The sequence below is a fragment of the Labrus bergylta genome, chromosome 18, assembly GCF_963930695.1.
Source record: "Labrus bergylta chromosome 18, fLabBer1.1, whole genome shotgun sequence".
NCBI classification, from domain to species: Eukaryota; Metazoa; Chordata; class Actinopteri; order Labriformes; family Labridae; genus Labrus; species Labrus bergylta.
Window position 1 is genome coordinate 18,492,064 of NC_089212.1, and position 13,583 is coordinate 18,505,646.

A 13,583-nucleotide genomic window follows, 5' to 3' on the forward strand; every position below is an offset into this window, starting at 1 on the left:
AAAAGGTCAAGATGAAGGCTGGTGAAGTGGAGCGTAAAGCCACCTAAACTCAGGGTTTCCACCTTTTTATTTTCATAACAGAAATGTATATGGTTATTTTATTTCTAAAGGTTCAATCTTTGACACAAAAATACACTACAAACAGATTAGAGGAATCAAATGAGATATATGTTTTTAATTGTAAATTATTAGATTTGTGCGTTTTTACGAAAATACTTCAATTGTGCCAGGGTTCACGGTTTCTTTTGATATTATGCAAGTGGAGCTTTTTACGCGTTATTTATTCATGACAGCAGAAAAAGGAGGAGATCTTATCCTAAATCATGATATCGCATTATACTCACCCTATCTGTCTCAATAACAAACGTTTTCATGGTGGTATATCCCAGTGTTTTCTGATGGGAGACAGCAGGACGACGAGAAGGACGGGGGTTGGGGGGGAACTCGGTGGACTTGTCATGTCAAACTTTTGGACCAATAGGTGAGCGTGTCTGTGCATTCTTGAGCGTCCATTGGCGAGCTGAGCCAATCAGCGAGGGAGAAGCGCTGGAAGTCCAGCCCCCTGATTTCAACAGATTGAAATGTAAGCCTGTCTCCAGAGCCGTCAGGAAACAGATCGAGAATTTTGTCCCTCTTGTTCCTTATCGCACAGGAAGATTTCTGTGGACGCGGTTTTGGACGGTGGACACGCTGGACGCGGAGCAGGACCCACGCAGGAGGCACACACCGGACACCGTATTCTTCGTTTGCGGCTTTAACACGATGGGTGAGTGCAAAGTTGGATTGTTTTTTTTTTCTCGTCAGGGATGCAACAGTGTTCGGTCCAACGGCCAAGGTGGGAAAAGTCTATCGAGATAACGTCTGTGTGAGATGTTTTGACGGGTCAGATTTATTGCTGATCCGAGTGGCAAGAAACAGGCAGACTGAATTATTCCATGTGGCTGTTACGCACGAGTTTTGGCGTTGACCACTGAACATCCGTGTGAAGTTTACCCTGTGTGCACGACAGCTATCAGTCAGCTTTATGTTGGTTCTTTTAAGTCAAACGTCATATTTAAGTCAGCGTGATAATTTCATGTTTCAGAGTTCACTCTTTCATTGTAAAACACTTAAAGCTAAAATAATACTGTGCGTAAAGATGTACTATTTAAAATAAACTATTAAAACACATTGATCACAAAAATGATAGGAATTGAAATAATGCAAATAGAAAAATTGTTAAACAGTTATTATACTCGACTGATTTATTTGTATATTAATGTAGGCCTATCGGTAATTTTAGGCCTATTAATGTGCTTGGTTTAACCCGGGTTGCAGTGGTGGGCCCTGGTTTGGTTACCTAATCGCTGTCTCATTGTTCTGCCCTTGTGTGTTTGTTTTTGACACCAGAGCCAGCCTTCGGTGAGGTGAACCAACTCGGCGGGGTTTTCGTGAACGGCAGGCCGCTTCCCAACGCCATCCGACTGCGGATCGTGGAGCTGGCCCAGCTCGGGATTCGACCTTGTGACATCAGCAGGCAGCTGCGCGTCTCCCACGGCTGCGTCAGCAAGATCTTGGCCCGCTACAACGAGACCGGCTCCATCCTCCCGGGGGCCATCGGAGGCAGCAAGCCGAGGGTCACCACACCCACCGTGGTCAAGCACATACGGACATACAAGCAGAGGGACCCGGGGATTTTTGCCTGGGAGATCCGAGACAGGCTACTCGCGGACGGGGTGTGCGACAAGTTCAACCTGCCCTCCGTCAGCTCTATCAGCCGGATCTTGCGCAACAAGATCGGGAATCTGACCCAGCAGAGCCAGTACGAGTCCGGCAAGCAGGCGCCTCATCCACAGCCCCAACCAACGTTACCCTACAACCACTTATACTCATACCCGACCTCCAAAGTGCCCAATCCCCCCGGCATGCCCACCCTCCCCGGACACATGGCCATGCACAGGATATGGCCCTCGTCGCACTCCGTAACAGACATTCTGGGGATACGGTCTATTACAGAGCAACAAAGTAAGCATGGCAGCATGGAGGGCGGTTGCATTTGTTTATTGCAGTGCATTTAAACAAGTTTTTGAAGGCGCAAGAGTGCGAATGTGTGTGTGTGTGTGTGTGTGTGTGTGTGTGTGTGTGTGTGTGTGTGTGTGTGTGTGTGTGTGTGTGTGTGTGTGTGTGTGTGTGTGTGTGTGTGTGTGTTTGGAGAGAAAGTGGCTTTTTTATTTCACTCTGAGTTCATTAAAGGCCTCTAAAATAACAGTTTTAGCATTTTAAACTCTGTGGCCTCTTTAGAGTCAGAGCTTGACCTGCCTGCTGATATTGATTTGAGAGGGAGGCAGGTTAGGTCAGAAACAGATGGTCCGGCTTGCAGTAATAATTAAGCGGCGGATGTGGAATATTAGAGGGACAGCGGAGGGGAAAGGCGGTGAGATGAAGTGCATCAGAATGAGGTGTGCTGAATGTTTGCCATGAGCTGCAGCCAGACATTTTGTGCAGCAGGTTTCAGGCAGAAAAAGCTCATATTAGGAAGTTTCTTTCTTGGTGCATGTGTGATGTTTGTCGTTCAACATGCAGGTATAGAGGCCCTCATAGCTTTGGCTCGCATTCAACGAGACCACAACTGTTTTGGAAACAGTGAAACAGGATCCGGCATAAATCAGTGTTAATGGTCGGCTCGGTGTTGTGAAAGGGATTTTCTGAGAGCTTGTTTTCCAGGAGAAGGAAGGGAAGCGCTGTCAGTGCGTTAGCAGAGCGGGCCTTGCTGTCAGGATTCATGGGCAGAAACACGAAAAAAGCTTCTCCTCTACATTTCCAAAGCTGTAGAGTTAACCTGATTTAAGGGTAATCTGAACAAGACAAACGTTTAGCAGACATCCACGAGAACTCAGGTGTTTGAAAAGCTGCTTTTATAAAGGATGTATTTATCTTCTAAGTATTCAGAACATGTTAGTGGCAGATTTTTTTTGTTCATTTGAACAGCAATGTCGACAGTTTATTTAAACAAATGTAATAATTGAATGTTAAGGAAAATTAATTTAAAATATGTGTAGGATTAAGAGAACAGACTAGTTTACGTTCTTTTTACGCACATGAGGACACACTGACTGACATAATTGGACATAGAGTAAAACAATTAAAGTGTGCCAGAAAAAGAAAAGCTCTGTATTGATTTACGCTTTGGTTGGCCTGCTGCTCTCGTTGTAAGCGATGGGGTCTGTGTATTATATGATATCCATCATTCACATAAGGAGGGACACGGTGAGCGTAAATCTAATTTGTCCCGCACAGGAAGACGTTATGGTGGGTTTAAAACGTCCCCTGACCCACCGGAGAGTCTTGCCATCTCCAACTGGGCCTCAAACATGAACTACAACATTTCAGTCTTAACAAGTTTATATATAGATCTAAGCGCGTTGAGAAATATGGAGATAAGTCCACTTCTTTTTCCTCGAAGTTTTTATTGTTATTTTAGTCAAGAGTCTGAACAGGACAAAATGAGGCCTGCTCACATGTTTGGATTAATGGTTGAAGAAAATGACTTGAATCAGAGAAAATATGTAAAACTTTCAATTTAGGAAGATATGATTTAACTCTTTCAGTATCACGCGATGTTAAAATAGCGTTTGATACGTACACAGATATTATTATGAGAGGTAACATGAATTTCAGCTTTTCTTAGACATTTTACGCACACGGGAGCGCATCAATGCGTGCGCAATTTGTGCGTAAACATTCACACATAATGCTGCTTTGGTGTACCATGCCATCGGGTTAATTGTCTCGTGCAGCTTGGCTAACCTTGGCCTGATGGGTGTGGGAGCAGCAGCGGCCTGTGCTGTGCAGTTACAACTCTTTTTTTTCCTAATCCAAAAAAAAATCTCCCCTCTGACTTTCCTCTCCTCTCTCTCTCTCTCTTCTGCCCCCCAGTTAGTGACAGTCCATCCTTTCCCAGCACCAAACTAGAGGAATGGAGCGCTATAAACAGGACTAAGTTCCCACCAGCAAGCTCTGCACTAGTCAATGGCGTGGATAAACCGCATTTAGAACCTGAAGCAAAATACACACAGGTAAAATAAATAAATAATGGGCACCTTTTATTTTTTGTAACTTAAACAAAAGTGAAAAAACTTTATCTAGGCTTCTGCGGTCAGGCTTAACTGAAGCTTGGACTATTTTATAACATTTGAATCATTTTGTGGTTAGGAGAGTTCCCCTTTTTTACAGCATTAACACGCTCCTTCTACTGGCTTAGCAGGCAATAATGTATTATGTTAATGTATTATTATTTATTATTCTGGCATCACAAGCTGCACTTCCTATAAGTCCACTGTGGTCAGTGTTTTTAAGAATCGTCTGGGTGTGAATTATCTCATAATTAGCAGGTTAAATAGTTTTGGATCCCCCAGATCCCCTCTTGGTTCTTGATTTCCAGCTCGGGTTGGTGGCTTTAAAAAAAAATAATTGCAGCGTTTTATACACTGGGAAATTGGCTGGATTCAACAGTCAGCAAAATAAAGTGAAGTCTGTTCTTAGTTTCCTGTTGGAATATTCTAGCTTCTCAGGCCCATATTTCGTATTATAACAGGCTTTAAGTCATGGCATTAAACTTCATAGGAACACTGACCACTGCAGAATTTCTCTTGTTAAGGTCTAATGCAACTTCTACAGTAATACAGCAGCTGATATTTAAAGGTTTCATATAAAACAATTGCCGTTCAGGTCTACATATTCGGGACTTTGATTAAATCAACATGAAATATCGCAAATAAAGCAAGATGAATGCAACTTTCATAATATTTTAGAGTATTTCAAAATGATCTCATTTATGATTATTACATACATTTACGTCTTTATTTCCAGTCCACATTTTATGTAAATCGTTTATGAAAACGTTTTTTATAGGATTTTTTTTGGAGGGTCTACAATGAGGCCATGTTTGCGCGCGCGTGCACGCTTGCCTCTGTTATATCTTACAAGGCGTCGATAAAAATAAAAACAATTTCATGCGGGGTATTTTTATTTTGCATTTTCATCCCGGGGCAGTTTTCATGGTCATTACATTAGTTGTGAGATTAGCAGAAGTTGCAGCACAAAGTGGACACAGTAAAGTGTCTGAGCCAAAGAACTAGAGAAAAAAAAAGACACAAGTGGGCCATTAAAGGCAGAAAATAACAACTCTATAAATTACAGAGTTTACTGCAGGAAAAACAAAGCATGGTAAAGCGAGAGCTCTGACACTGAGGGTTTAAACAGGCAGCTACAGCTGAGATCTGATATCACACAGATCTGCTCTTTCATTTGTTAGTGACAAACAAACAGGCAAACTCTAAGATGTGCACGAGTCGAGCTGTTGCTAAAATCCACTATTTTCTGGCACGCTTAGCTTACACTTAAAGGACTCATTCATATTTCTTTGTCGCTCAGTGCTTTAGTGATTTTAGTCGTTTTATTTTGTTAAATCAATCGTTTTACTTTCAGGCCAGAAGCTGCAGTAATGTGGCCTGTAGACGCTATGCAGAGGGAACAAGCACCCATGGGACTCTCAGGTGTTTCTCCAGAAGAATAAGATGATGAGGACTATCATTAAAAACAAATATTTCGGGTTAAATCACGAGCTCGCAGCGCGCGCGGCGGCACCTAAGTGATACGTTCAAGTTTCGATGAAAAAAACAAACAAAAAAAAAACAGTTTAGGCTTCTTCAGAAATATAATAAATAATCGGTTTTTTTTTAAGTTCGCTTCATTGACGTGATTTCAAATAGTCCTATTGTCAAGTTTGAATGATTTCTTTGTTACATAAACAAAATCATCTCAGCGTGACAAAGTGAGCTCGCGTTTTAATTATTTGTCCGAATGACGTCATGCTTTTTTACATTGTTCATTCAAATCTAATGTTACTTAAATATTTTCTACTTGCCTGGCTTTTTAAATGAGCCTTTTTATTAAAATATTTTAAGAAAATATAACATTCACCTAAGCTTTAATATATACTTTTAAAATGATCAGATTTAAATGATAGTTGTGTAATTTGTTAATAAGGCTTACATGTTGTTTCCTACAAATGAAGCCTGTTTAAATATTTGCCAAAATATACAATTTAAATGCTGTTTGAGCTAATTTTCACTCTCTAAAATGAATAAAACATCTCAATTCTAAGATAAACTGTATATAAACACTTGGTTTAACAGCGTATTACCTTCATGTAATGAAGGAAAGAATTACAGGTAAATCCAAACAAATGCTTCAGTCTCACTCAAGTTGTCTGCCATAAAAACATCCTCGTTTTGTAAACCCTGAACATTGTGTGGAATAAGTGTCAGGCACTTTTGTGGTCGTTTATAAAGTTGGAGTTAGTTCGGTTCTTATAGTGGAGGGAAAGTGTGTATATGTATGAACACAGCATACACATACTGTATGCGTATATATGTGCTGTATAGCTGTGTGTATGTGTGTGTTTGTGTGTTACATGTGGTGCTTTGTTTTACTGGATGATGTGATAATCGTTGGAAAATGTTTAGCTTGATTATCTGATTTAAATGAAAATGTATTGTTTTAAGACGTGTATCATAGCCGGTGTGTCTTTCTGTAAAATAAGTTTCAGCATCGTTTAGGAGAGTGAAGACACATATCTACAAAAACATAGACAGACACTCACTAAGACACCCACAGTCACCCAACGCAGACCCACAGACACCCACAAAACCAGGTTGCTCTCTATGCTTATGTTGTGTAGGAACCACAAATGTTAGCTTAGAGGATATTTTTTCTTTTATTTCGTCAATGAAAGTGAGTCAAAGAAACGGAGGTGATCCAAATTTTAAAAAATAATTCTCAGTCATCTCAGACCACCCAGGATCAGAAAATTCGGCCTCCCTGCTGAAAAGCTTTGGTGAATTCCTCGACTTAACTCCTGTCGCTGTGCCAGAAAAGCAAAAGCCCATTCATGCTCTGAATGCAGCTCGCCTCCTTCTCTATCATATTTCTCCTCTTCCTGCGCTTTCACTCTCAATCTCTCATGACATCTGTTTTGTGGCGCCCCCCCCCCCCCCCCACAACCGCCCTGTCTCCCATCGTCTGACGTGGTACATCAACGCCCGCCGAGGAAAACGTCCACTTTTTTTAAGGCAGAAAACAAGCCTCACAGACTGACGGGCAACCACACATGTATGTTTTTTATATGTTTAATATGCTCCAGGGGCTTGAGAGCACATAACTGATCAGTCATACTTTCATCAGAATTGGGAAAATTGTTTTTTTATGTGGTGGCTGTGAAGTAAGGGTTTAAGTTTCTGCTGTTTATAATTGAACCTACATCACTGTTGCTTTCACTTTAAGCTTTTTTTGCTTCCAAACTCAGCTGATTTAATAATGTTCCTGAAGCAAGTAAATTACTTTTTTTCACTCTGATGGAAAATGACAGATTTAAATGCTCAAAACTCAGATATGTAAGGCTGAGAGTCATCTAAGCAGATTTTCTGCTATGATCCACTTTTCACTCTTTCGTGCCCAGATGGCAAACACAGAAGTGCTTCTGCTCTTTAGAACATCTCTTTAAGCTTTCCTTTCTTCATGGTCAGCTGCTTGTGTGCAGGATCAACAAATAATGTGGAATTAATACTGCGTCTGTGTGAAATAATTTACAGTTTGCAAGAAACGTGTACATGTTCAAGATGTGTTTTTTTTTTTTTTAAATGCAGGAAGCCTTAAAATTAAGTTATTAACAAGATCACTGTAAAGCTAACTATTCAACCTACTGCACAGTTGTTTTCACTCGCAGCTTTATTTAAGTTTTGAATATTTATATACACTGGAAAACAACCGAATGAGACGGTTTGAATCTATAAAGTTAAAGCAGGGCCGCCGAACATTAAGGTGAATATTGTCATTTTTTTTGGTACACCTGCTAAAATGGTCACTTATACCATCTTATCACATACCGCTGTGTAACAGTTTACTAATAGTGTTGAGTTCACTCTTAGCTGTTTTCTTCAAAGCTCAGCTGCTTGTGTACAGATCTACTAATAAAGCAGATTTTTACATAGTATTATTTTAATGGAAAAAAAAATCCCTTTTTAAAATGTTGGAATTAAAGGATGGATTGGAAATTCTTAAAAGTCTTATTCTTTTATCAGTAAGTAAAAAAAAGGATTAAAATATCAAGGTTTAACATCTTACACAGATTATTTACATGCTAATATTCATACTGCTGTTCTTTTCTCCCCCTCTAGACGCAGAGTGGATTGCCCACAGTGAACAGCTATGTCACAGCACCCAGCATCCATCCCTACCACCCAACCACCCAAGTGTCACCCTACATGGGGTACAGCGCCACCACCTCGGCCTATGTGACCGGACCCACATGGCAGCCGGCCAGTGGCAATGCTCTATCTCCCCACAGCTGTGACATCGCCGCCCCGCTGGCCTTCAAGAGCATGACAGCCGGCCATGACACCATCCACCATGTCACCGCCTCGGTGCTGTGAAGACTGATGATGAAGGAGGGGGAGGAGGAGGGAGAGAAGGGGTTGACGGCGAAGACAGGAGACGCAGAGTCTGTCCCCTGTGGCTTTATCCAGCCTCCTCTCTATGAAGGACTCGGCCCCAGGACCCATACTTGTGCCGCTCTGTAAGAATCCCCCTCCTCCACCTCCTCGTTCAACACACGAGGAATAAAAAGTCCATCCATTTTTACAACAAACTTGTGTGAAAGAACTTGCAGGACAGGTGTAATCTGAAGTACTGATGTATGACTGCTCCTCCATCCATCAACACATCCTCCTCAGATTCTTTAACCGCACACTTCTGCGAAATGTCTTTGGGCAAAACGGGGTAAAGTTCAATTTCATAAACAATCAGAGAAGAGGGGGTAAAAACTTTGAATTAGTGTTTCAGGGTTCTTCATAACAGCTCTTGTTTTCATATGTTTGTAAGCTTTGTGTTATTGTGATATGTTTTGATAAAACTAAGTGTCTTATGGAGCGTTGTTTTCCCACTTCTCCAAAAAATGCAGCCCATGCTGGAGCTCCACAGAGAAGTTTTATTTATTAGATGTAAGGTACGTTGAATGAAGTGCAATTAGCCGTACAGAGAGCATGGAGATCTCCACGCACGTTCAGACAAAATTGGCATCTGTCTTATGTTGGAGCGGAGAGCATTAACAATTGATAAATGTTGCACAATGAAATTGAATGTATCTAATTAAATTGTTTGGCTGTTATTGGTCTTTTATGGAGTTTTGCAGATTGTTTGGGGGAAACCCTTTTGTTTTCATTCTCAGAAAATAAGCACCATGAGAACTAGAAAATATTTATCTTTGTCTCTTTTATGGCAACTGCAGCATTGTTGCACTCAGGGAATTGTAGCCTTTAGGCCTGTTTTACATGAGCAGGAAACTCATTTCCATTTTTTAAAATGTACGTGCTCCTACAAGGCCTGAATGTTCTATTACCGAGCTTCACGGCTCACTCGTAAAAATTTATCAGAGAAGAATTAAAGCACAAAAAGATCGTTGCCACAAAAAGCAACTCAAGTCATTTAAATACTGTCACCTATCACACCTAATATGGTCCTTTCTGTATTTATGTGTAATTGTTTTCTCTAAAACAAAATATTGATTACGGATAATTAATCTAATTTTCTTGAACCATCTAATGCTTTTTAAATTGAGCCCATATTCAGGCCAAAATGTAGTAGCCTTATTATAGAACAGGAGTACAAAAAAACTCTGATGAAGATGTATACATTTTTCATCATTAATGTATTTTTCTAAATTAATCCATTAAGTCATTTCAACTCGATGAAAAGCTGCTTTCTGTAAATATTTTATGAGGGAGTCTAATATTTTTCATATGCTTTGTAAATAACAGTAAAGCTCTGACATGATGGAGTATAACTTCAAAACATTTTAAAGCGGTTTAAGTTATAAAAATAAGAGGATTCACTCAGATTTAGGCGTGTGTAAAACACAGTAAATCAGATCTTCACTGTTGCGTTAAACGTTGAAATTCGTGTTTCGGGGGACTGCCGGACTCCTGGGGTGAGGTGGAGTCTGCCGTGTGCATCCAGAACGCCACAAATAGGCTCATTGGCCTGCGGTCTGAAAGGTCATCAGACATGTGACCCAAAAACTAACCTCCAGCCGCCACAGCAAGGCCTAAACAGGGCCTGTGAGGACCAACTCAACATGTTCATTACAAAAGAAAAGCACACAGCCGGGTTGACAAATGACATGTTTGCAAAATGATGCAAAAATAGACTGAAAGTTAGGGGTGGGGGTGTAGAGTAATAAATTACGAGTGTGTCTGGCAAGCCCTGTCTAGCCCTGCAGTGGAAACCAGAGATTGAAACAAATGAGGCTGCAGCAGAAGCAGATTAATAACTTGATAAAAGTGCTCACCTGCTCTCCCTGCTGCTGAGGGTTCAGAGAGTGGTTTGCTATAGATACGGCCCCGTGTTTCCATTCCTGCAGCATAAACAGGACCTGCATGTGACAGTGTCAACAGTCCTCCCTATGCAGGGGCTGATTTGACTTGGAAAGCACTCTTCCCCGCATCCAGTGGTCACGGACCGTTGCTCAGGGATGGTAGTGTTTCTTTGACCGTATGTGAACCACATCACAGGGACGTGATGATCATACACTCTCTGAAACCAGTCAGCCAGTCCTCACGGCTGCCCCCCTCCTCCCCCCCTTTACCATCCACCATCCATCACGTACAGTAAATGATGGTGAACTCTCTGAGTGGCATGAAAGAGTCGTTACATGCTCTTGTTTTTTTACCTCAGCCCTCCACACAACAAGGACAAACAACTTTTCCTTTCAACTAGGCTGCATGAAGCGAGCCTGTCTCCTCTGACTCACACAGAGAAATTAAAATGTGGTTGTCTTAATGACACCAGTATTTAAAAAATAAGAACAATGTGTTTTCTAGACGGGAGGAATCGCTTCTTCTGCTCTCCTAGTCTAACATTGGTCAGCCTCATGGAAGCCAGGGTTGTTCTTTAAAAAATAGGGGCAGACACGTGTTTATAATTAATGATGTTGAGTCTGACTTCAGTGTCATATGGTTATCTTTACTTCTCCACATGCAATCAGAAATAAGACAGCCATTTCCAGAGTAACACAGAGCAGAGCATGTAACGCTGGGTGAACACAATGCTCTGTGCATGCTCCTGCTCAATGAACATTTTTAAAAACCAGATGAGAACATCCAGAGTATTTTCTTAATGCCTTAAAACAGCAGCGCTGAGCACACAGGTGAGTCCGACCTCTCGGAAAGAAAAAAAATCAACTGTCTGGTTCAATGTACTTGGCGTGTAAGCATGTGCAGGGGCGTAAGGCTGGGGGGGGGGGGGGGGGGGGGGGTGTATAGGGTCAGTAAGATCAGCCAGGCACCGAATGCATAAAATTTAAGCCTAAATATAATCAAAACGAATGAGTAAATAAATTCATCCCCAATCATTGTGCCGATTAAGATGCTGTTTTTTGAACCAGGCTGTAAATGTGTTTATATCTGATTTAAAAAATGTTATTCTCCTAAGTCATATTTTGGGGCCTTTTGCCTTTATTGGATAGGACAGCTGAAGAGAGATTGGAAATGTTAAGGAGGAGAGAGAGGGGACGACATGCAGCAAAGGGCCCAAGCTGGATTCAAACCCCCAGCCGCTGCAACAACAACTATAGCCTCCCCGTACATGGGTCAACGTGCCATAACCAGTAGGCTATCTGGTGCCCCTAAGCGGGCACTTTAATATGGGTGTTACTGCGACTTCCAAGGTTGTTGCAACCATCCTCAAGTGGACACCCAAGGAACTGCAGTTTTTTCCACTTCCCTGTTGGTTTCATAGTTTGTCGTTTTGTGTTTTCTATGACAGATTTTCAGGCTGTTTTTTTGGAAAAATGAAATCCTGTAAAAATACATTATTATGAAGTTTAAAGTTATTAATCCGGTTGTCTTTGACTCCCCATAGACAATCTGTGGCTAATGTGGCTTCTCTTGATTCTAGGTTATTAAGTATGGATATATTTGTGTACCATGCCAGGCCAAACAATGATACCAATAATATCACATCATTATTTGGTTAGAAGTAAACAGCACATTTCTTTAAACCATGACACTGGTTTTGGAGTGGTATTCAGTTTTTCTGCACATTCAGACATTCATGCATCAGAGTCGAAAAGGGAAAGAGAAACCGACGTCTTAACATCTTTTGAGAGAGTCATGTTCAAATAACATGGTCGTCAGTGAAGCTGAACTGAACTGTTCCAGGTGAAGATTTGTAACAGACATGGACAGGGTTTGAAGAAACCAAGGAGAAGGGAGACTTTTCGGCTGAAGATTTATAATGATTGTGGTGCGCAGGGAATTCAGGTGAAGGGTGTCTCTGTTGCCTCGGCTACCAGCAATGCACGGGGCACACGTTGCAAGTTGTCGAGTATAATCACAAACGTACACATTTATCCTTCTATTACAGAAAGGACACATTAAATATTTACAATTCCATTAGTCTGCAGGCTGCAGTTGTGGTCTATCACCCAAGAACCCCCCCCCCCCCCCCCCCCCCCCAAGGGAAAAAAACCACGAGCCGTTTATATTTTGGAGAAGAGAAACTCCCACATTAATGACGAGTGTCAAATGCCAACGTGGCTCAGTACAAGAGACTACCACATAAGGCTAAGATGATCCCACAGAGCAGAGACTAGCCCCTAAGGCGGTGCAACAGGTGTGTGTGTGTGTTTGCATGATGTGTGCGAGTATTTGTGTTAAGATAGACGGGTAGAGGGAGAAAAGTTGGGTTGGCCCCCCCCCCCCCCCAACTCAAGTCCTGCAGCCACATTTGCATTTCTTGAGCTTGTTGTTTTAGCTTGCACTAAAGCTATTTTCACTCACCATCTCCCTGATAGAGAGGAAAAGAGGCTGCCATCCGGTTGGCTAATATGGTTTCTACCGCTGACAGGTTCCCAAACAACAAAGTGGTACGATGTGGGGGAAGAGAGGGGGGAGGGTGGAGAAGTGGTAAACTGAAAGAAGGTGATATGCCTTTGTTAACACTCAACATTCAACGACACCAACGGGCAGTTACATGACAAGGCTGTAGCCACAAAGAAAAACTACAAATCACCATTAGTCTGGGCAGAAGAAAGGCGATTCATGGATGGAATTTTCTAAAAATCCTCCAGATACATCAAAAACTCATATATATCGCATTCAGTTAAACACTAATACATTTTCATGGCAGAAATGACTCCAATGTGTTTAGTTTTTGTCATTTAAAGTTGAAAACAAGCAATTATCATACATCACGTCGCCCTGCATAAATGAGGGAAAAATTTAAAATGAAACTGTAAGACTTTTGGGAGTCACTCATGTAACTATATTTATGATTATACCAATAATTTAAATACATTGAAATAAAAAAACATCTGGAAGGCTTTTTTTTGGTGATGCACTATTGAATTCAATATACTCCAATCCACAAAGATGAAAAAAAAAACCTTGTGCTTTATAAAAGCCAACAACACAACACTCTCCCACACACATGCATGTCCGTGTACAACTACATACACTCACAGACACAAACACACACCAAGTGAGGAG

General features: G+C 41.4%; 1 protein-coding gene across 2 annotated transcripts; it reads left to right on the forward strand.

Moving 5' to 3' along the window:
* The first annotated feature begins 590 nt into the window (after positions 1-590).
* pax9 (paired box 9) lies at positions 591-9,221 on the forward strand. 2 transcript variants are annotated; one of them, XM_020627834.3, is made up of 4 exons: positions 591-766; positions 1,390-2,004; positions 3,916-4,055; positions 8,217-9,221. In XM_020627834.3, exons 1-4 carry the CDS (start codon positions 763-765, stop codon positions 8,469-8,471), a joined length of 1,014 nt encoding a protein of 337 aa, XP_020483490.3. In that variant the 5' UTR covers positions 591-762; the 3' UTR covers positions 8,472-9,221. The 2 variants fall into 2 exon arrangements, with proteins under 2 accessions (XP_020483490.3, XP_029131785.2); XM_029275952.2 differs by lacking the exon at positions 3,916-4,055 and having other exon boundaries at positions 592-766.
* The last annotated feature ends 4,362 nt before the right edge of the window (positions 9,222-13,583 follow it).